At 37.8% G+C, this 20,768-nt stretch overlaps 1 protein-coding gene across 4 annotated transcripts in view; it reads right to left on the bottom strand.

Annotated features, from left to right (window-relative positions):
* Positions 1-20,768, bottom strand: part of LOC310903471 (uncharacterized protein) — a 92,042-nt gene that overhangs the window by 13,984 nt on the left and 57,290 nt on the right. Inside the window, exons 2-4 of one of the 4 annotated variants that reach the window (XM_083846783.1) lie at positions 10,539-10,683; positions 8,870-9,010; positions 4,230-4,664 (exon numbers count right to left, since the gene is read on the bottom strand). The exons of 1 other annotated variant lie outside the window; for it this stretch is intronic. In XM_083846783.1, the coding sequence (XP_083702909.1) occupies positions 4,654-4,664; positions 8,870-9,010; positions 10,539-10,683 (297 nt within the window). In that variant the 3' untranslated portion in view covers positions 4,230-4,653. Of the gene's footprint in view, positions 1-4,229; positions 4,665-8,869; positions 9,011-10,538; positions 10,684-20,768 lie in introns of those variants that run through there. 2 more of the 4 variants (XM_083846782.1, XM_083846784.1) reach the window with 2 other exon arrangements.

Genomic DNA, 20,768 nt, shown 5'->3' with positions numbered 1-20,768 from the left:
AAGCAGAAGGGAAACTGGCAACCTGCAGTAAATAAAGGGCCCCCATGGAATAGGTCGGGCAAGCATCAATGAACTTTCTGCTCCTCCAAAAGTTTCTTCAGCATAATTTAACAAATAAAAAGATACTGCCTTCCAGATGTTCAACCAGCACAAAACATACTGCTTTAAATGCCTGCTGCCTATTGATTATTATGTCAGGTGAAGACATTTGTCTGATGGTGGAAATAATGGAGCCATCTATGAAGCAGTTTTCCATTACAATATATTACCATTCATTTTCAGACCCTGCTGCTATGATAATTGCCCCACAGTATTTTACAGTGAATGCTCTATAAGGAAGACAAAAACACAGAAGGAGAAGGGAGAAAAGATGCACTGGAAAAATCCAATCTAGACATGTGAATAGTAATACTAGGAGGTAGAAAGCAAACACATTTCTTTGGGGATTGTAAGTTAAACTCCAACAACAAAGAGTGTATATGAAAGTGCAATGCAAGTGTAAGTGAAGATGCATTAGTCATTAGTAATACTTATAAGAATAATAACTGACTTAAAACCAAGTAGATATTATGGAAAAATCAGCATTCTGAAAACAAAAAATTATTCAAACACTATTCATTTCTGAGTGATTTGACTCCATTTCTATAGGACAACCATTGTCCCACAATTCACCCTTATGATGACAGCTGACATTTGTAGGGATGTAGAATCATTCAAGAAGCCCAGAGTTAGGATGAATTTAGAACATATACATATCACCAAGAGTGAGACAATTCCTCCTTAGGAACTAAGGACTTGAGTGAACTTGAAACTTTGAATTATTTGCAGGCGTTGAAATATTAGAAAGCAGTCTTGTTAATAGGTCCCACCTCCTTGTACTTGAAGTAATCAAATAACACATTTGAAGAATAAGCATTCCAACAGTAGTGTAAACCATCAGCATTCCAATAACCATTGCTGTGCTGGCAGATATTTAGAGTACTAAACTGCATAAACTCCAACAACAGAACTTTGACTCAAGTGTTCAGACTTGCTGCAATCACTGTTAGAGGCTGTTCACTCTTGAGATATTAAAGGACAAGGTCCCATAAGCTGCAGAAAGCTAAGAATTGGAAAGATGCAATCCAGAAGCATGACTGATGTAGTCACCACATCTCAGTGTTTTAGTGAGTGATTGTATGAAAAATGTACCTGGGAGGAGGACTCTCTGCAAAGACCCAAGCATTCTGTTTTCAGAAAGAATATAGCAATGTCAACTTCAAAGGTAAATAATTTCAATAATGTCATTTTTTTTAAAAAGTTTTAATAACATGTAAAATAGTGTTCCTTGTATTTCTTTTTCTTTGATACTTTCACCTGTTTATTAAATGCTTCAAATTAGTTTGTCTTGTTTTCTGAGATTGTTTACAAATCTATTCCTTCTCTCACAGAATCCCTCATGCAGGGTCAATTTCCTGCCTACTTTACAATTCCCACGCTCCCACAGGGAACAAAGAATGGCTTGTCAGAAGCCTGTGAAAGGAGACAAATGGATCTTTGCTCTAGTCTAATAACCTTCCTGAAAAAGACAGATGTGTGAACTGCAAAAGTTTCACCTGCAGAATCCCTACTGGTACACTGATTAAGAACTAGATCTCTACAAATGCTGGGAAACAAGCAAATAAAACAGAAAGATAAGGATAAGGATAAGGATAAGGATAAGGAGAAGGAGAAGGAGAAGGAGAAGGAGAAGGAGAAGGAGAAGGAGAAGGAGAAGGAGAAGGAGAAGGAGAAGGAGAAGGAGAAGGAGAAGGAGAAGGAGAAGGAGAAGGAGAAGGAGAAGGAGAAGGAGAAGGAGAAGGAGGAAAAGAAGGAGACGGAGGGGAAGGGGAAGGGGAAGGGGAAGGGGAAGGGGAAGGGGAAGGGGAAGGGGAAGGGGAAGGGGAAGGGGAAGGGGAAGGGGAAGGGGAAGGGGAAGGGGAAAGAAAAGAGAGATTACACTAAGACTAGGGATAAAACAAAATAATGAAAGAGAAGTGGATCAATAACGTCCCCAAATCCTTTTCTGAGGTTAGGGTTACACACTACCACAGTGCATTTTAAACTAGATTTTTAAAGTTTTATAGATATTTTGAGGATCTTTAAATTGCATGTGACTTTTCACATAAAATATGTCTGCCTCTGTCTTGTTTTTTTGGTTTTTGAGACTCTCCACATGTTGCTTTTAGCTGACATTCAGTTTCAAAGGTGTGCTTGGAGAAAGTTCTTCATAACTACTACACTTTAAACTGATAAAATAAACCAACAGTAACTACTACTTATTATCCTGTGTACCTTGCCAAAAAGCATTGAAATGACAACAGTAGCCTGTGATTTATATGGTCAACCATAAATAAATAAATAAATAAATAAATAAAAGTTCAAAACATGAAAAAATGAGTGAAAGTGGCAAACCAATTTTTCTACTTTACTATATAGATCACATTTTGAGAATAATTTTTTATTACATTTATGCAACATTTCAAAACATCTTACAATGTTTTTGAGAAAAATATCCATGTTAGCACCAACTTTGTTCAGGAAAAAAAAAACACAACACATTTAGAAACAAACAAGTGTATATTAGAAGGTTCCTTGATATTTCACCCACTTGCTGAGTTTTATTCTAACTCGTTATTCTGAAACACTTCCAAGTAACTCATTAATGTCCTTAATGTTTCTGAAAATAACTTCTTTATCAACATTATACCCTCTATGAAAATGCTGGATGTGAAACGTGAATATCACACTCATTAAATAACACATTAATTTTTATATTTAGCAACACTACTTTCTGATTTTCAAAGCTTTAATGGCATCTAAATATTTTTAAAATTCTAGTACTTCATTGTGTCTTTTCCTTATCTGCAAAATGTACAGAATATCAATGCATTCTAAAGTCTTATAAGCACAATAAGTAGCTTCAAGATTATGATGTTGAAATCCTACAGCAATACAGACCTTACCATGAGCTGACATAAATGGATTGAATAAACAAGTGTTTTCCCATAATAATTCCCATAATTCACTTTTATTTTAATAAACACATTGTTGCTTCAGTTTTCTCATAAGGAGAAAATGAAATGCACATGGAAATGTGTCCACAAGCAAAATCAATTTATCATAATAAGGAAGCTCTCTTGAAATTATGTTTTTCAGGGGTTCCTTGAGTTGAATAAATATCTAAGAAACCTAATATAGTCTTGGAAAAGGCAACATTCACTCTGACTCCAAGCAGCTAAAATCTTATTCATATTGATAGTAGTAAACTCTTATACTACATTAGATCCCAGAAGATTTTCTCAGAATTGAGACTTTTCCTTGTCTGTACAAACACACATTCCCACTCACCCTGGGTGTTTACAGTAAGAGCTTAAAAAACATCACCATTACACAAAGCACTTTCCCCTTATGTGATACAACTAGTCTTTTTTATTCCTATTATGAGTATGATAAAAGACCTCAGTCAGGATGCATTAGTGAGGTAGAAATACATATCTCTTGTGCAGTCACAGTTCTTATAAGACCAATAAGCAAAACTATATTTTGCTGTAGCAGCACAGTTAATTCTAGGGCTGGGGGAAAATAAGGATGTGGGAGCCTGTGAGTGAATTGTTACCACTCTACATAACACACCACCTCTTTATTTGCAGCAACAGCAGAAAAGAAAAGGCTGAACAAGTAAGGAAAAAAGTGCATTGTTTGTGTTGGAACAGTTAATTCCCTGTCTTCCCTGGCATATAGAAAACAGGCAGTTTGTTTTTTTCCTATCCCACTGACATTCTACTTAAGATTTAAACAGTTATCTACTGTGTTTAAGTGTTCAGCTGGCATACCTGATCTCTGAGGGACTCAGGCTCAGTTAAGACAATTTTCAAGGAACAGTGCTAGAAGTGATAGCACAGAAGGACATCAAAGAAATCAAATCAATGTGTACTGGTGGCAATAAATGCCTGGCACCAGTATGACATGATGGCTACCTAAAACCAACAGGGCAATAGAAGCCCATGAAGTGTTAAAAAGAGCATGTTTCTGTAAATGCTGCAGTGCACGTGGAATTAATATGCCTATCGTTCCCTATTAGCTCTCTGATTAACCAGCTCTGATGGACAGTTTCTGGTTATAAATGCAACTTTTCCAGGGAGACAGGGAACTGAAGAAGAGATTCATAGTTAAATGTACCAAGATAGTGCCCCCCCTCCTTTCCCCCCTCATTTTTTTTTCTGAACATATTACAGAGGAAATAAAAAATAAATGCATAAATTGTGTACACTGAGCACCTTTCCAGCAAGGAGCTGGTAGAAACATATGGGATGGTGTTTATGAAATAATTCTCACCTATGCCACCAGCATTCGTTTTCTAGATATTACTACTCCTCTCCTCTCACTTCTGCCTGAGGAACAACTAATTGCAGTACTATTCTCCCATGAACTAAAACCTCACTGAGGTGAATGAAGCCACTCACAGGCCTGAGTACTTGCAGTACACAATCTCTGTTCCCATCTTCTATTTATTAAATACATTTTGGGACCATAACAGTGTGAATTCTTCTTTCCTTCTAATCAAAGCTGAGATTCTGTAGAACAAAGCAACAAGTTCACAGTAGAGGGTGGAGAGTTCTTGCTGGTTCAGGTTCACTTGAAAACTGGAATAAAATTCAGAAGAAGTCTAAATGTAGGGAGCTGGAGGCTTACCATTCAAACAGTCCAATTTTTAAGTCAGGATGATTAGCTCAAACTAAATCTCTGCTTGTGTGGAAACTAGTATGCAGGAGAGATATGATTTAAATAATATCAGAGGAAAACTGTATGTAGTCTATATGTCCTGGTTTCAGCTCAGATAGAGTCAATTTTCCTCCTAGTAGCTGTTATGATGCTGTGTTTTGGTTTTAGGATGAGGATAATGCTGATAATATTCTGATGTCTTTGTTGTAGCAGAGTAGTGCTTGTGCTAAGCCAAGGACTTTTCAGCTTCTCACAATGCCCTGTAGTGAAAAGTCTGGGGGCAAGTCTTCCAGCAAGGAGCTAGGAGGGGACAGAACCAGGACAGCTGCCCCAGACTGGACAAAGGGATATTCCATACCATATGGTGTCATGCTGAGCAGTTACATGGAGTGGCTGGTTGGGGTGTGGAAGTAGGACCGTTGCTTGGGGACAGGCTGGGCATTGGTCAGCGAGTGGTGAGAAATTGTCTTGTGCTTCACTGTTTTGTACATATTATTTTATTACTGTTATTGTTATTATTATTACTATTTATCTTCCTTTTCTGTCCTATTCAACTTCTTTATATCAACCCACAAACTTTTTTTTTTTTTTTTTCCCAATTCCCTCCCCCATCCCACTGGGGAAGAGAGTGAGTAAACAGCTGTTTGGTGCTGAGCTGCCTGCTGGGAAAAAGCACGATACTGTAATAACCTAATTAACTAAGTCTCCCATATCCTCTTATAACAGTCACTATTATTTGACTATTTGGTGACTATGCTTGTGACATTTCACTTCACTTTTGTGTCCATTTCATTGTTCAGTTGGGAACATATTATTTGGTAATGAACCTTATGCTGGAGAAAGAGGGTTGGCTTTACAGTAACAGGTAGTAAATGGTAATACCAGTGCTTGCCAAATAGTGTTGCTGTAGCAGCAACTGGTAAAGGGTGCTGCACTTTGTAAACCTGTGTTTGTGAATTTATTGTTGTGTAAATTAGGCAAGATCTGGTAGCTGTTCTCATATGTGTTGAAGAGATCCTAACCCAGGTCTTGGGAAGTAGGGAATCCCAGCACAGTCTGCCTCACAGATCCCGCCCTCATAGCTCCATGCGGTGCTCATAATGCCACCCACGCAAGCACAGGGTGCACTCACATGCCCACATACCAACACCTCTACAAACAGTGGTCAGATCTCTTGTCCAACTTGCCAGCTTGTCCAACTTGAAGTTTGGTGTGCACACTAACATATACATACATATGTATGGACACACAAAAGTAGTGGTTGTGAATGGTATTAGCAGGTACCTGAATCCACAGTTTGTAATTCAGTATTTCCAGAAGGGAGGAGAGGAATGTAGTAGGCAGGTAAGAAAATAAAGTAAATGAATAATAATTATAAAAAGATTAAACTCTTTCATCTCTTCCCACCTACTGTTGGCTTCATTGCTTCTTGGATGCACCTGAAGACCTCAGTAGGTGCATGTGTAGGTTATATATTCACATGGAGTGTATGTCTGGCTGAGAAGAGTAGTTATTTACTGCAGCAAGAAAGAGCCTGCATGACGTATCTGCTTCAGGGCACTCTCAGAGACTGCTGAAAGTTCATTTCTACCTGCTGTTGGTGGGACATGCCGGTCAGGATGCCTGCCCTTGGAGAAGCCACAGGGCTATGTATGATTACTCCTCGGAGCTTGCTGGAAAAAACAGCCCATTTACTCACTGCACCAGTGCTTCCTATAAATATATTTATAACCCTAGCACGCCTGCCTTACCATAATCTCAAGGGTTTTTCTGGTTCAGAGAAAAAAACATAATGGGAACAGTAAACTTTTATGCTTGCCCTCTCTAGAAATTGTGTTGAAACTTTTATAACAGAGATTTTTCACCTTTTGTTTGCTTCTCTTGAAATCTTACTTACAAAGCTGTTCCATAAAGAATTTTAAATAGTGTGAGGTGTACCCAAGCTGGTTTATTGCCTGCACCTGCTACGGCTTGTTGTCTAGACACTTGACTACAAGAGCTCAGTTGTCACTGTCTAAGTGTTATGTTCACTGTAATAACATTGATGAATATTTTTTTGTTATCCTAATTACTTGCATTTGTGTTGAAGATGGTAGCATACTGCTTAAGGAAATCCTTTCTTTATGCAGAAGTGTCACACTTTCTTTATAAATGTTCGAAAGGAAGAGACACAACAGAAATATTTAGAGGTGTCTCTATGCAATTAATATTTTGTCAGGCTTGCTCCTACTTTTAGGAACTGGAGTGATTATTATTTCCATGCAAAACTTCTCTGGTTCACTTCCCAAAGCTATTGCTGAAAAGTTAAAATATTTCTTGAAAATGTGTATGTAAAATGTGCTTCATGCTGTGTGAGAAAAGCTGAGATGCAGTTAATAGACAGCTTGCAAAACCTTCTGTGACCTTACTGAGGAAGATACCAATTACCATGAGAAAAGTTCCTAATTGTCCGTTTGCCAAGAGTTATCATAAAATGGTATCTAACTATAGTTTTCTGCATACACAGAAGCTATATTCTTTTTTTTTTTTTTTTTTTTTCTGGTAAGGGACACTGTTTAAGAACCCCACAAGGGCTATTTCACCTTTGTAGCACACACTGTTGGACGGATGCAGCTCTCAGGGGAATGCATCATTAATGCATATAAAGTCTATGCAAATCTTAACTTGACAACCAAGGCCATTTGCACAGACGTAATGTCATGGTCCTGCAGTAGAAAAGGAGACTATTTCCTACATACCTAATTAAATTCTGGAACCTTGCTTCTCTTTTACTGTGTTTTGCTCCCTGAAGGCCCCTGAGCAAACCAATGTTGCTGGGAACTGTTCAGGCACCCTTTGCAGTTACAGAGGTTATGTCATCCAAATAGCAAGTCGCACAGCTATGTGACTCTGGTGACCGTAACCAACTGTCATGCACAACCCACAGGATGAAATTTGTTCACACACACAGATGGTGAATATACCTGTCACTGTAATAAATAGTTGAGCCAAGACCTAGAGAGAAAGCAGGAGGAAATATGCAGTCTTCATTCCAACACCAAAACAGAATTGTTTGCTTTTTGAATCCAACAAATTAGCCAAGCAGTAAAGTAAAGAGAAAAGTAAGAATCACAGCATCATTAAATTCTACTTAAAGCTATGTGATATTAAACTAAATGAGAAAATGGTTTATTCTTTAACACAGACAGCAAAAATCTTCTTTGTCATGTATGTACCTATAAAAAGGCAATCAGAACAACAACCCCTCTGAGCTAGGATATCTCAGGTTCTAATATTCAAAGAATAGGTGCAGTGTGGGAAGATGGAGGTTGTTCCACGGCTTGCCCCTTTCTGTATTAGTTGGGTGGGCAAAACAACATGAACCATTACTATAAATTGGTCATAACACAAATTAAGTGAAACAGGAAATATGAGTATTACTTTTTTTTTTTTTCCTTTTCTTTTAATTTTTTACCCTCCCTCCTCCCCCACTTCTCTCTTGTAAATCACATAATCCATCTCAGAGTTTCAGAGTCTCTGTTACATACTCCATTTAGGCTTTCTCCCCTGCCAAGGCATATAACAAGAGAATGAAATGTACGTTTTCTGCCCTGCTGAAATTGTTCTCTCTTGCCTGTTATGAAGTAGATTCACACTCTGAGTATCTCCCTCTGTGATTAGATTTCATTACTAATAACCAGCTCATTCAGCTTTGCTAGAGCAAGAACTTCTGACTCAGTTCAGAAATTTCAAAGAGGAGCATACAAACACTTCTAAATAGTGCCTAAATATTCTGCCTTGAACCAGCTATGCATTAGTGTAAATATAGGCTGCAGAGGTTGCTAAAAATCTGATCAAACACACTGACTGATTGATCTGTTCAGTGACCAAGTCTTTTTTGTTGTTGTTGTTGGCTTTTTTTTGCTGCCACAACACAGGTATGGGTGCAGTGGATTGATTTTCCCTGTGGGTATGGGTGCAATGGATTGATTTTCCATGCTTTAGCGCATGATGTTGTCTAAGACTCTAACAAGTTTCTCAGAATTTTCTCCAATCCAGATTACCCTATTTATCAACTTCTGTTTGATATATATATATATTTATATATAAATATATTTTTTCCTTTGAACCCTGACTTTATTTTTACCTTCTGCATTAATTATGTCGATATACTTGTCCTGCAGTTCTCTGTGCCTTGTTCTGAGTTGCCCTTCTTTTTGAGGCATATTTTTCCATAATTGATTTGTCATAGTGTTTTGGAAGTTTAAATCCTCTTCTCTTTCTGCACCTAGAAATGATATTTTAAGACGGAAAATCTGGAGAAAGCTGATATATTTCATAAGAAACAAGTATCAGATGCCTACTTACATATAGAAATGTTATTTTTGTATTTGCTTTTATACATTGGAGATCATTTCAGAGTGAAGGTTGCTCAGCAAGGGAAATAAAAACTTCTCTGTCTGCAGTATGTCATTCGCTACTTTGTATATCTTCATTATAAGCATTTTCCCGTATCCCTTCACTAAATTAAATAGGTCATAATCTGTAGTGATTTATAACCTAGAGAACCACTGGGTTTCAAAGAGACAACACAGAATACAAATCAAAGAATGAATTTGACCCAACAATCTCCCTGAAAAGACAGACTTTCAGGGCTCCTGTTCTTTATTTCTGATACATCCTTTTCAAGATGAGGTGATAAAATTGAGTGTGTGGTTCAAGGTGAGCTCACACACTGATTTACAGAATGGCCTTATACTGTTTTCAAAAGTATTTTCTGTTCTCTCCTTAGCACATTGTAACATCTTGTTTGGTTTTTAATCATTACTGAACACCAGGCAGAGACTTTCACTGAGCTGTTCACAATGACAGCCAGGACGTTTTTCCCTGAGTACTTACAGTTAATTTAGATCCCATCAATGTATCAATTGTTCCTTCCAGTGTGCCTTACCTTGCAGCTGTCACAATGAATTTCATCTCCTATTGTGCTGCTGAGATACTGTTCTTTGTTAAGATCTCTCCTTTGTAGATTAACCTACTCTCAATAGTTTTGAGAAAATAGTTTCATGGAAAATTTGCTACTTCAAAACTATCAACTTTCCAGAACAGGTACATACGTTCACAAAACTGTCATCTCCAGTACTGAAAGGAGCATTGAGGCTGAAACTATAATAAATACATTTACCTTACTGGTCAATACGACTTTACTTAATACCGGCTCCCTGAAACTCAGACAAAAAACAGCATGCTTCTTGTGACTTCCTTAGTGCAGTAAGAGGATAACATTTGGCTTCCTCATTAGATTAGGAATAAATGATCTGTTGGCTTTACCCTTAGAGTCTAGGTTGGAGCCAGAAAAGTGGGAGAGAGATAGAAAGAAACTCACAGGGAGAGAGCTGCTTTCTGGTCTGTGGGCCTAGGTAAGACCAGGGCAAAACAGCAGTGGCATTTTCTGGAACCAGAGATGAAAGTCATGTCAGAGAAGAATCTGAGTGACCAGTGCAGGATTTTGCTGAATTACTTTGCCTTGTTATGATACGTTATTAGTGTTTTAAATAAGAATCCTGACAGAGACTGATCTGACTGATCAGTGCAGGATTTTGCTGTATTGCCTTGCCTTTTTATGTTACATTGCTAGTATTTTAGATAGCATTCTGCTTGGAAGAAACCAGGTTGTAACAACACTGAATACTCCATTTCCTAGCTCATTCATCTTTTGCTGCTCTTTAGGCCTTCTCCAGGGTTTAAGGTGACCTTGCAACTTATGAAGGAAAATATAGGATTGGAGTTAAATGTGTTATAAATGATTGACCTACCTGGATGGCAGCTGATAACATGCTGGAGGCTGCAAAGTTCAGATACTGAACTTCTTTCTGAATGATAAATGCCATAAAGTAGAGATAACTCATATTGTAACAGCAACATTTTCAGTGAAATGGAATGAGAAATAAGGGGGTTGTCCTGCAGTCACAGAAATGACATGGTACAAACAGGAAAAAAGATCAATTATTGCAACATTAAGCTGATAAAAACAGTATTTTAGAATGATGTAGTGAGTTCAGGAGCAACTCTCTCTTTGCTCTGTTCAGCCAGGTAGAGCAGATGTAATGTAAAAGGTCAGACAGAATTGTAGCAGTCTGAGTTGGTAGAGGAATTCTAATTCGGGAAAAGGAAAAAAGAAGACCAAATTTAGGTAGGTGCACCAAGGCTGAACAGTTCTTTTAGAGATGTTAAAGAGCTTATTAGACTAAGCATTTCTTCAGCCTGTATATGAAGATTCATTGAAGACAAGCTTAGCCTGAAGAATGATAAAAATAAACTATTTGTTTTCAGGTACTCATGCCCTCATGCTGCATAAGATAATGGATTTGCTTTAGGTAAACATTAGAACAGACTGAGACTTTAAACAATGAACCCTTAAAAATGTATTTCAATTGAAAGAATAATAAAGTAATAAAACTGTCATTATAAAGTATTTTCTGGGTCCAAAGGAGACATTGAATGAGAGTCTGGACTTGCTATATATATGGGAAACTGTAGGTCAAATCTTCAGTGTGAACCAGCCTCAGCTATCCCAGGTAAATGACCTAATCACCAAATTATTGGTTGAGTGATTATGAATTCAGGGCACTTCCATTTGTTAAGAAAAAAAAAAAAAAAAGTTTGAAAGCAATTTTCCCACTCAGGTACTGAAAAAACACATTCATGAAACTTTAAAATAAGTTTGTGGGAGAGAAAAAAAGAGAAAAAGAGGGTGGATTTAGATTAGATATAAGGAAGAAATTATTTACTAGAAGGGTGGTGAGGCACTGGAACAGGTTGCCCAGACAAACTGTGGATGTCCTATCCTTGGATGGGGCTTTGGGCAACCTGGTCTAGTGGGAGGTTTCCCTGCCCATGGCAGAAGGATTGGAAAGAGATGATCTTTAAGTTCCCTTCCAACCCAAACCATTCCATGATTCAATAATTCTGTGAATTCCCTTTTGCAAACAACATGATTTCAGAATGATTTAGGTTGGAACGTACTACTGGAAGTCATCTGCTCCAAGCCCCTGGCTCAAGTAGGGCCACCTAGTCAAAGTCCCAATGAAAAAAGTGAAAAATCAAGCCAGACAAACATGTTTTACTGTCAAGATTTTAAAAACTATTCACTGTGATCCTTCACATCAAAGTCTTGTCTACTTTAGAAACACATTGATTTTGGCATTGATTTGGAAACATATTGATTTATTCTCTAAATACTTAATTTGGATTTTGGGTTGTTTCAACATCTTCATTCAATTGAGTTGTTAGAGGGAAAACAGTTTCCTGTCTATGCATGTATCCTGGGTAAGATAGTGATCCTGTTGCTAGATTTTATTTTTGAAACAGCAAATTCACTTGTTGACTCACATAGAAAAAATAAATATAGCAAATAATAAACATTTCTCATGAAGTGAGGAGCAGAACAGAAGCTCAAAAACAGTCAATTATTTCTGGACCATATATACATATTTACATATAAAACATTATGTAGAGTGTCCATGAAGCTCAAGTTAAAGTTACAAGGCAGGGAACAAAGTGGGAATAATTTCTCTTGTATAATTTCTTAAATTAATAGCTATGTATCCTTTAACTCACATGCTTTGTATGGGAACCATCGGCATGCATAATAGCACAATGAACAATTACCACTTAGGATTGTTTAAAAACTGTAAACTGAATGACAAACAGGAAAAAAACAACCAACCAACCAACCAACTTTCAAATATTTTAAAACTGTGGTAATGGAGAAAGCTCACAACTTCATGACAATTATGCTGCCTCATATATCATTTCTATTTTTTAAAGACGCTTCCTGTATACCAAAAATACTTGTTTGTGCTACACCACGAGAGTTTTAGATGAATTATGTCTTCCATTTAGAAATCTTTCTAATGGAAAACCTTGTTAAAATATAAATACAATTTTCATTATATACCAAATTGAATATTTTTCTGTTCATTTAAAGTAGACGCTGAGGGTTAGATTATTATATCTATTGCCTATTATAACTATTTACTCTTTGCCATTCTCTCAGTTTTATTTTTTATGTGTGAAACATTTTGCAAGTATTTTTTTAGCTGCCACTGACTTTCCTTTTTTTCTTTAAATATTTTATTTTTCCACCATAATTCATCAATAAGAACCTATTAAACAGCATACTAGGTAAAGCTTACACATTTTAAAAGCCAGTGCAGGTAAATAACAGATACAATTCTAATATATATTTAGTCTGAAGAAACAAATCTACACAACTGCCATATTCTTCTTTGAAACTGAAATATACTTATACTATAAATTATAAATTATATACTACATTTTAATTTTATTTATTTATTTATTTTTTTGTTCAGAACACTTGCAAACAATGAAGTGGTAAAACATATAGAATCGATGATTTGCAATTACAAGTATTTCCCTATCATCTTTCATTCACATTCCTTAATGTATTTGGGAACTACAGTTTTATTGATAACAACCTATATTCCAGGTTCTTTCTTCATGAATGAATTCCACATCAAGCTTCCTTCCCACAGATGAAAACAAGCTGGGGGAAATGCCGACTTGCCAGACAGTAGGAAGGCCCTGCAGAGGGACCTGGACAGGCTGGATTGATGGGAAGAGGCCAATGGGATGAAGTTCAACAAAATCAAGTGCTGGGTATGCACTTGCTCATAACATCAACCCATGCAATGCTACAGGCTTGGGGCAGTGTGGCTGGAAAGCTGTGCAGAGGAAAGGGATCTGGACGTATTGGTCAATGCTCACCTGAACGTGAGCCAGCAGCGTGACAAGGTGGCCAAGAAGGCCAATAGCATCCAGATTTGTATCAGGAATAGTGCAGCCAGCAGGATCAGGGAGGTGATTGTCCCCCTCTACTCGGCTCTGGTGAGGCCGCATCTTGAGTACCATGTTCAGTTTTGGGCCCCTCAGTACAAGAAGGACATGGAAGTTCTGGAGCACATCCAGAGAAAGTCAACAGAGCTGGTGAAGGGTCTGTAACACTGTGGTGGCTTTACTGTGCTAGGCAGCTGAACACCACAACCGCTCTCTCACTCCCCCTCCTTAGATGAGGAGGGGAAGAAGTAAAGGAAAGAACAACTCACGGGTTGAGATAAGGATGACTTAATTAAAGGGAAGAAAAAAAAAAATTATTAAGGAAAGATTATATTAATTAAACAATTTAACTAAACAATTTAACTAAACAATTAACAATTTAACTAAGGGGGAAAAAAGGAAAGGGGAAAAGGGAGGGGGAAAGGGAAAACTAAACAAAACCAGTAAAGGCTATGTGGAAGTGCAGAGGAAAGAAATTACTCTCTACTTCCCACAAATGAGCGATGCTTGACCACGTCCTTGAAGCAGGGCCTCAACGCACGTAGCCGGTGTTCGGGAGGAGGGCAGATGTTTTCACAACAAGAGCCCACCCCTCCCCTCTTCCTCCTTTTTCCACCTTTTATTGTTGAGTGTGACATCATATGGTATGGAATATCCCTTTGGTTGGTTTAGGTCAGCTGCCCTGGTGATGTTTCTTTTCTCACATCTTTGCCCACCCCTAGGGGGGTTAGAGAGAGTCCTGATGCTGTGCCAGCACTGCTCAGCAGCAGACACAACACTGGTGTGATACCATTGCGGTTTTAGCTACGAGTGCAGAGCACAGCACTGTATGGGCTGCTGCAGGGAAAGTTATCATCCCAGCCTGACCCAGTACAAACACAAGTCTTATGGGGAGTGACTGAAGGAACTGGGGTTGTTCAGTCTGGAGAAGAGAAGGCTCAGGGGAGACCTTATTGCCCTCTACAATGACCTGAAAGGAAGTTGTTGGGAGCTGTGGGTCAGCCTCTTCTCACAATTAACTAGTGATAGGACAAGAGGGAATGTCCTCAAGTTGTGCCAAGGGAGTTTCAGGTTGGAAATTAGGAGACATTTATTCTTAGAAAGAGTAATTAGGCATTGGAAAGGGTTGCCCGGGGAGGTGGCAGAGTCACTGTGCCTGGGGATGTTTGAGGAAAGGTTGGACATGGTGCTTAGGGACATGATTTAGTGGGTAGTATCGATGGTTGTGGGATAGTTGGATCAGATGATTTTGGATATCTTTTCCAACCCTAACGTTTCTGCGATTCTATGATTCTGTGCTTGAAAAAAAGATTTTGTTTACTGCCAGCATAACCTCTGCTGAGTATCTGAGAGTCAAATGTTTTTTTTTTCTGCTTTATACATCACTATCTGAAGTAAAAAATGTGAAGCTCATAGTGGAAAATATTGTTACTAAAATAAACAGAAATAAATTTGTTTTTCTTTGCTTGTGTAATGCCAGAGGCAGGACAGCATGCTTTGTCAGTAAGATAATCAGCTGTTATACAGCATATAGTATAAAAAAAAAAATCACAAAGAATAGATATAACAGAGCTCTAAAAGATCAATTTTAGATTTCTGTTCAATATTGATATTTCATATCTATGAGAATGTTGAAAATTGTTTTTGATAAACATACACTGTGATTAAATTAAAAAAGAAAATTTACTTTACAACGATAGCATAGTCAAGCTTGGGTCTCCAGAACTATTACTACCATATGTTGGATCACATTTCTTGATAAAGAGAACAGAAAAGGTTAGTGAATCTGTTCCACTGAGTGATGAACTTTACACAAATTTCCCTGGGTTTAGAATTTCACCTTGTACATCTGAGTGCTCAAAATTCATAATTATTTACATCATTCTCCTAATCTTTTATTATGCTAGTTGTATAACATAAAATGGAAATGGCATCACTTCATTTAATTACAAAAACATCTCATGCCTGAAAACACTTAGTGAATTTCTATATTTAGAACAAATGTTTTCAGATATGCATGGCTTTCAATTGGATAAAGTGTTCTGAAGCAGGACTACCCCTACACTTTATGTAAAACATGTACTTAATTAACAGAATAATAATGTACTTAATAATAGAATGTACTTAATAATGTACCTAATACATGTACTTAATAATAGAATTCTGTGTGGGATTGATGTCAAACAAAATATGATTCAAGATACAACTAAATGTTGTTGATAAGTATATATTTAGACAAAAATGTACATCCACCCTGGCTCTCGCACTAACCATCTCTGTTGCTTTCAGCTTATCTACTTCTCAACTTTTACTTTTTTTCCCCTGTTATTAACTTTTACCATGGTAATGGTAGCCACTATATTCATACCCTACTATTATTACCATTTTAAAGATTTCTGTTAATGTGAAAACTTTACCCTTCTGCACTGATGAATCTTTCTTTTAGATATTTGTTTAAATAGTTCTACAAATCACAACCTCCAAATGAACAGAATAGATATGTCTGGAAAATAGCCATCAAGTACTTCCATGACAGCTGACATTTTCAAGTGTACTTTAGTTCTCTGCCACTGCTATGACTATTTGTCTGGAGTTATTTTCACTGTGCTCCCCATCCATGGCTCAGTTCCTCCTTTGTAGCCAGAGTAGCTCAATACAGTGACTAGAGCTAACCATAGGACCCAAACTCTGTCATGGGGGTTTCTACATTTACATTGAGTGGATTTCTTCTCAGCAGCAGCTGGAGCACAGGTACTAGCTCATGTCAAACAGGCTACCAGGTATGTTTAAAGTTCTTCATGTAGCTTAATGACTGTTCCTAGTGCTGTGGAAGTGAATGTTGCTGTGACCTGTTACAAAGCTGACACACCTGCTTAATCAGGTTCCAGAATATTTTTTCTTTGATAGGAAGGCATTTCATTATTTTCCGATCTCGGTATAGCTGAGGGGATGAAGGCTTTAAGAAAACAATCCCCCAACTAATTGTTTATGAAACATGCCACTTCACCCAGCTGTGATTTCTGGGCCCCAGATGCAGGGGAGCCAGCCTCCTGGTGCAGCTGCAAGCACATTAAGCTTTTGTGAAAGCCACCAGACATGGAGGAAAAACATTTCAGGCTCAAAGCCTTAAACTGGCAAAAGCAATGTACATCATTCAGGTAAACTGCTTAATGCCTACAGGGAGAATGCTGGCTGCAATGTACTCAACTCAGTTCTTGGCAGAAAATTATAACAGTAACTGCAACAGGAAAGGAAAAAGCAGTGGAGGCCGCCGTACGCCAGCTGCTGGAAAAGTTGAGATTTTGCTTAGATTTTATAGGTCTAATTCTCATATTGTTTACTTATCTGTCAGTTTAGAATATGATTCAATATTATTGTGGTATGTCTGCCACATCATAACAAAGAAGAGAAATTAACATACTCTTTCAGTTCCTGTTTGCTGGCTTGTATTAATTGGATTTTATTTAAGAAACATCTCTTGCAGTATAGCAATCTCCTTAAGCAGAACTGTTCAGGAGTAGGGTAATTGCTGAGAAATAGGTCAGATAAAAATAATACATTTAGAGAAGGAGAAATACAAGTTTCTGAACTTCTGCCTGTGCAACCATTGTTACAGCTTTTTAATTTTTTTTTCTGTTTTTAATTATTTCTTAATCTCCCATTCAATTTTTTACTTTAGTTTATGCACATTCTGTTTAGAATGACATTGTACTCCAAAGTAAGAACCCACAGGCCTACTTGAATTTGTCTGCTCAATAACAGATGATTCTGTGCTTCTGTAAGCAACATGTTTTCATGAAAGGTTAAGCAAAACTTCCATAAGTGTTGGTTTTTGTTTGCACACAGCAATCCACAGTTTCTTCTCAGATACTTCAGCATCATATTCTACTCTGCAAGTTCAATTCTTGCCATTTCCCAGAAATCTGGACTTCTTCAGCCTCTCTAAGACAACTCCTTATCCTTAAAATGACTGTCAGCAAAACTGCATCTCTAGTGCTCTAGACCCAATTATTTTTCTCCTGCTTCTTCCACATCTGCTGGTCCTTAAATAAAAATATTCTAGCTGATGTGATTTTTTTTTTTTCAAAGTGGCTTTAGCTGATTAAAAACTTTTCTCATATCCCTCATATCCACTTGGAGATCTGATCTTTCATTCCCCAAAGTATGGGGGTATGAAAAAAGAAAAGGAAAGAACTTTCATTCTCTATACTATCCAACATTCCTACAGGGATCTTCATCACTTCTCTAGTATTGGGCTTTTGTGTCTCTCCACAGGCATTTTCTTGCTTTTCTCAAATGGGGGGGAAAAAAATAAATCTCATAAACACCGTATAATGTTTTGTCATTGTCAGGAAATAGGCATTGGAGGATATCTTTGAACACAGTTATACACAGCATATATTTCCTGCTTTTGCAGTCCAAAATTTACATGCAATTGAGAGACACTTCAATGTGTGATTACAGATGACACCTACTAATTGAACTTCACACAGGTGAAACAAGAAGTGACTTTAGAGGACAGCTATTACACAGGAACTTTGCTAATTTCATCACAGAAGTGATTCATTCCCTACAGTCTGAGGGAAGAGTGTCTGGAAAGCTACCCATCAGGAAGGGACCTGGGAGTATTGGGAGTATTGGTTGATAACTGTCTGAATATAAGCCAGCAGTGAGCTCAGGTGGCCAAGAAGGCCAACAGCAACCTGGTTTGGATCAGAAATAGTGTGGCCAGCAGGACTAGGGAAGTGCTTGTCCCTCTGTACTCGGCTCTGGCGAGGCCACATGAGGCCACACCTTGAATAGTGTGCTCAGTTTTGGGACCCTCACTACTAGAAGGATGTGGAGGTGCTGGAGCATGTCCAAAGCAGGGCAACAGAGCTGGTGAAGGGCCTGGAGAAGAAGACTGATGAGAAGAGACTGAGGGAGCTGTGCCTGTTTAGCCTACACAAAAGGAGGCTCAGGGGAGAACTTATTCCTCTCCACAACTACCTCAACGGAGATTGTAACATGTCAGGGGTTGGTCTCTTCTCCGACAAGAGATAGGACAGGATGAAACAGCCTCAAGTTTCACCAGGGGAAGTTTAGGTTGGATATTATGAAAAATTTCTTCACTGAAAGGTTTGTGAACTATTGGAACAGGCTGCTCAGGGAAGTAGTTGAGTCACTGTCCCTGGAGGTATTCAAAAAATGGTTATCTGTGGTGCTTAAGGACGTGGTTTAATGGTAGACTTGGTAGTGCTAGGTTAAGGGTTGGAATTGATGATCTTAGAGGTCTTTTCCAACCTAAGTGTTTCTATGACTCTATAATTAGCTCATGGACTTTGAAAGTTATAACATGTATTATAACATATATATAACATGTATACATGTTATAACATGTTATAACATGTATATGAAGTGAACAGTACCTGCCGAGCTTCAGAATGCTTATCATTTGAGGACAGAAGGCACCTTCTCTTGAAGGTTCTCACATAACATGGGACAATTACATTATTGGGAGGAAGAAAGGAAAAACAGATGTGAGTCCTTAGTAAGTAAATAACATCACAATATATTTGTCAGGGTTATAATATCGTGGTGGTTTTACTCGGGTGGGCAGCCAACTTCCACCATGGCCACTCTCTCACTCCCCCCTCCTCAAAGAGGAAGGGGGAGAAAATATGACACAAAGAACTCAAGGGTTGAGATAAGAATGATTTAATTGTAGGGAAAAGGGAGAGGGAAAAAGACAAAAAAAAAAAAAAAGTTATTCTCTACTTCCCATCAACGAGCGATGTTAGACCACATCCTGGGAAGCAGGGCCTCAAAATGCAAAATGGTTGTCTGGGAGGACAGCTCCCTCCCCCCCAAGAGCCCCTCTTTTTATTGCTGAGTGTGACATCATGTGGTATGGAATATCCCTTTGGTCGGTTTAGGTCAGATGCCGTGGTTATATCCCCTCCCCATCACTTGTCCACCCCCAGCCTGCTGGCTCTTGGCGGCTTGGAGGGAGTCCTGATGTGGTGCCAGCATTATGCAGCAATAGACGCAACACTGGTGTGATACCAGTGCTGTTCTAGCGAGTACAGAGCACAGCACTGTATGGGCTGCTGCAGGGAAAGTTAACTCCATCGCAGCCAGACTCAGCACAAATATATATTTGAAAGCTCTACAGATAGCAGATATCCAATGCCAACTTGCCAATGCCAAGCACTTCTTCCAATTTTGAACTTCTTGCGTGTATCTTTGAAAAGAGTGCTGGTAACTACTTAATAGTTTCTCCCTTATGAAGTGGGCATTTGATGTTCGAGAAGCAGGCAGTGACATCTGCAATTACTTAGTCAGGATCAACAACCATATCTTCTTTTAGACTGGAATTTCAGGATTTGGTATGTCTCCTACACTTGAAGGTTTTGCTCTAATTTGTAGTTTCTCAAGGATTTTAGTCCATGTCCCCATCCACCAGAAACAAACAAACAAACCACACACATTTAGCTTATTTATGCTAATTTATTTAAACATGTTTAGTTCCTTCTGATATAAGAAATTTGTTCTTAATAATAAAAAAAAAAAGTGCTTTCTTTTATAATGGCCAAATGGTGAGTTTATTTGTAATGATTACCTTAGAGTTTAATTTGTGCATTAATATAAAAACACATTTGTTTTCTGGGTTTATTTAAATTTATATGAAGAGATTTTTGCCAATAAACAGAAAAGGGAAAAGCTTCTCATCATTTCCCTTAATGTTATCCAGCTGCATAAGAATGTTATCATCCTAAAGGAAGCAAAAAGACTAATTCATATTAACTTATTTATACTAACAGAATTTCTGCATATGTTCCTGTGAAAATTACTAAACAAAAATGAAGCCAGTGTACCAAATGCTTGGACAGATTTTTAGTCCTAATGTCTGGGAAATGCTGAATGCTAAAAGAAGGGATGAAATAACATTGTATTTATTTCCTTAACGTATACACTATTTTTATGCCATTAATTTACATCCCAGGTCTTCCATTAAAGTTTCTTGCAGTATTATTATTTATTTATTTATTTATTTATTTATTACCAAGAGAAATATTAATGTTTCCCCATTTTCATTTTAATCAATACCATTAACATCTAACCACATTTGTCACTTTAAAAGCACCTACATTTTTTGGCACTGGATCTGTAATACCTCCTCTTCAGGTATTTGTTGATTTTTAATC

This window comes from Anser anser (assembly GCF_964211835.1).
Source record: "Anser anser genome assembly, chromosome: 8".
NCBI lineage: Eukaryota > Metazoa > Chordata > Aves > Anseriformes > Anatidae > Anser > Anser anser.
This window is presented reverse-complemented; position numbering and strand designations above follow the sequence as displayed.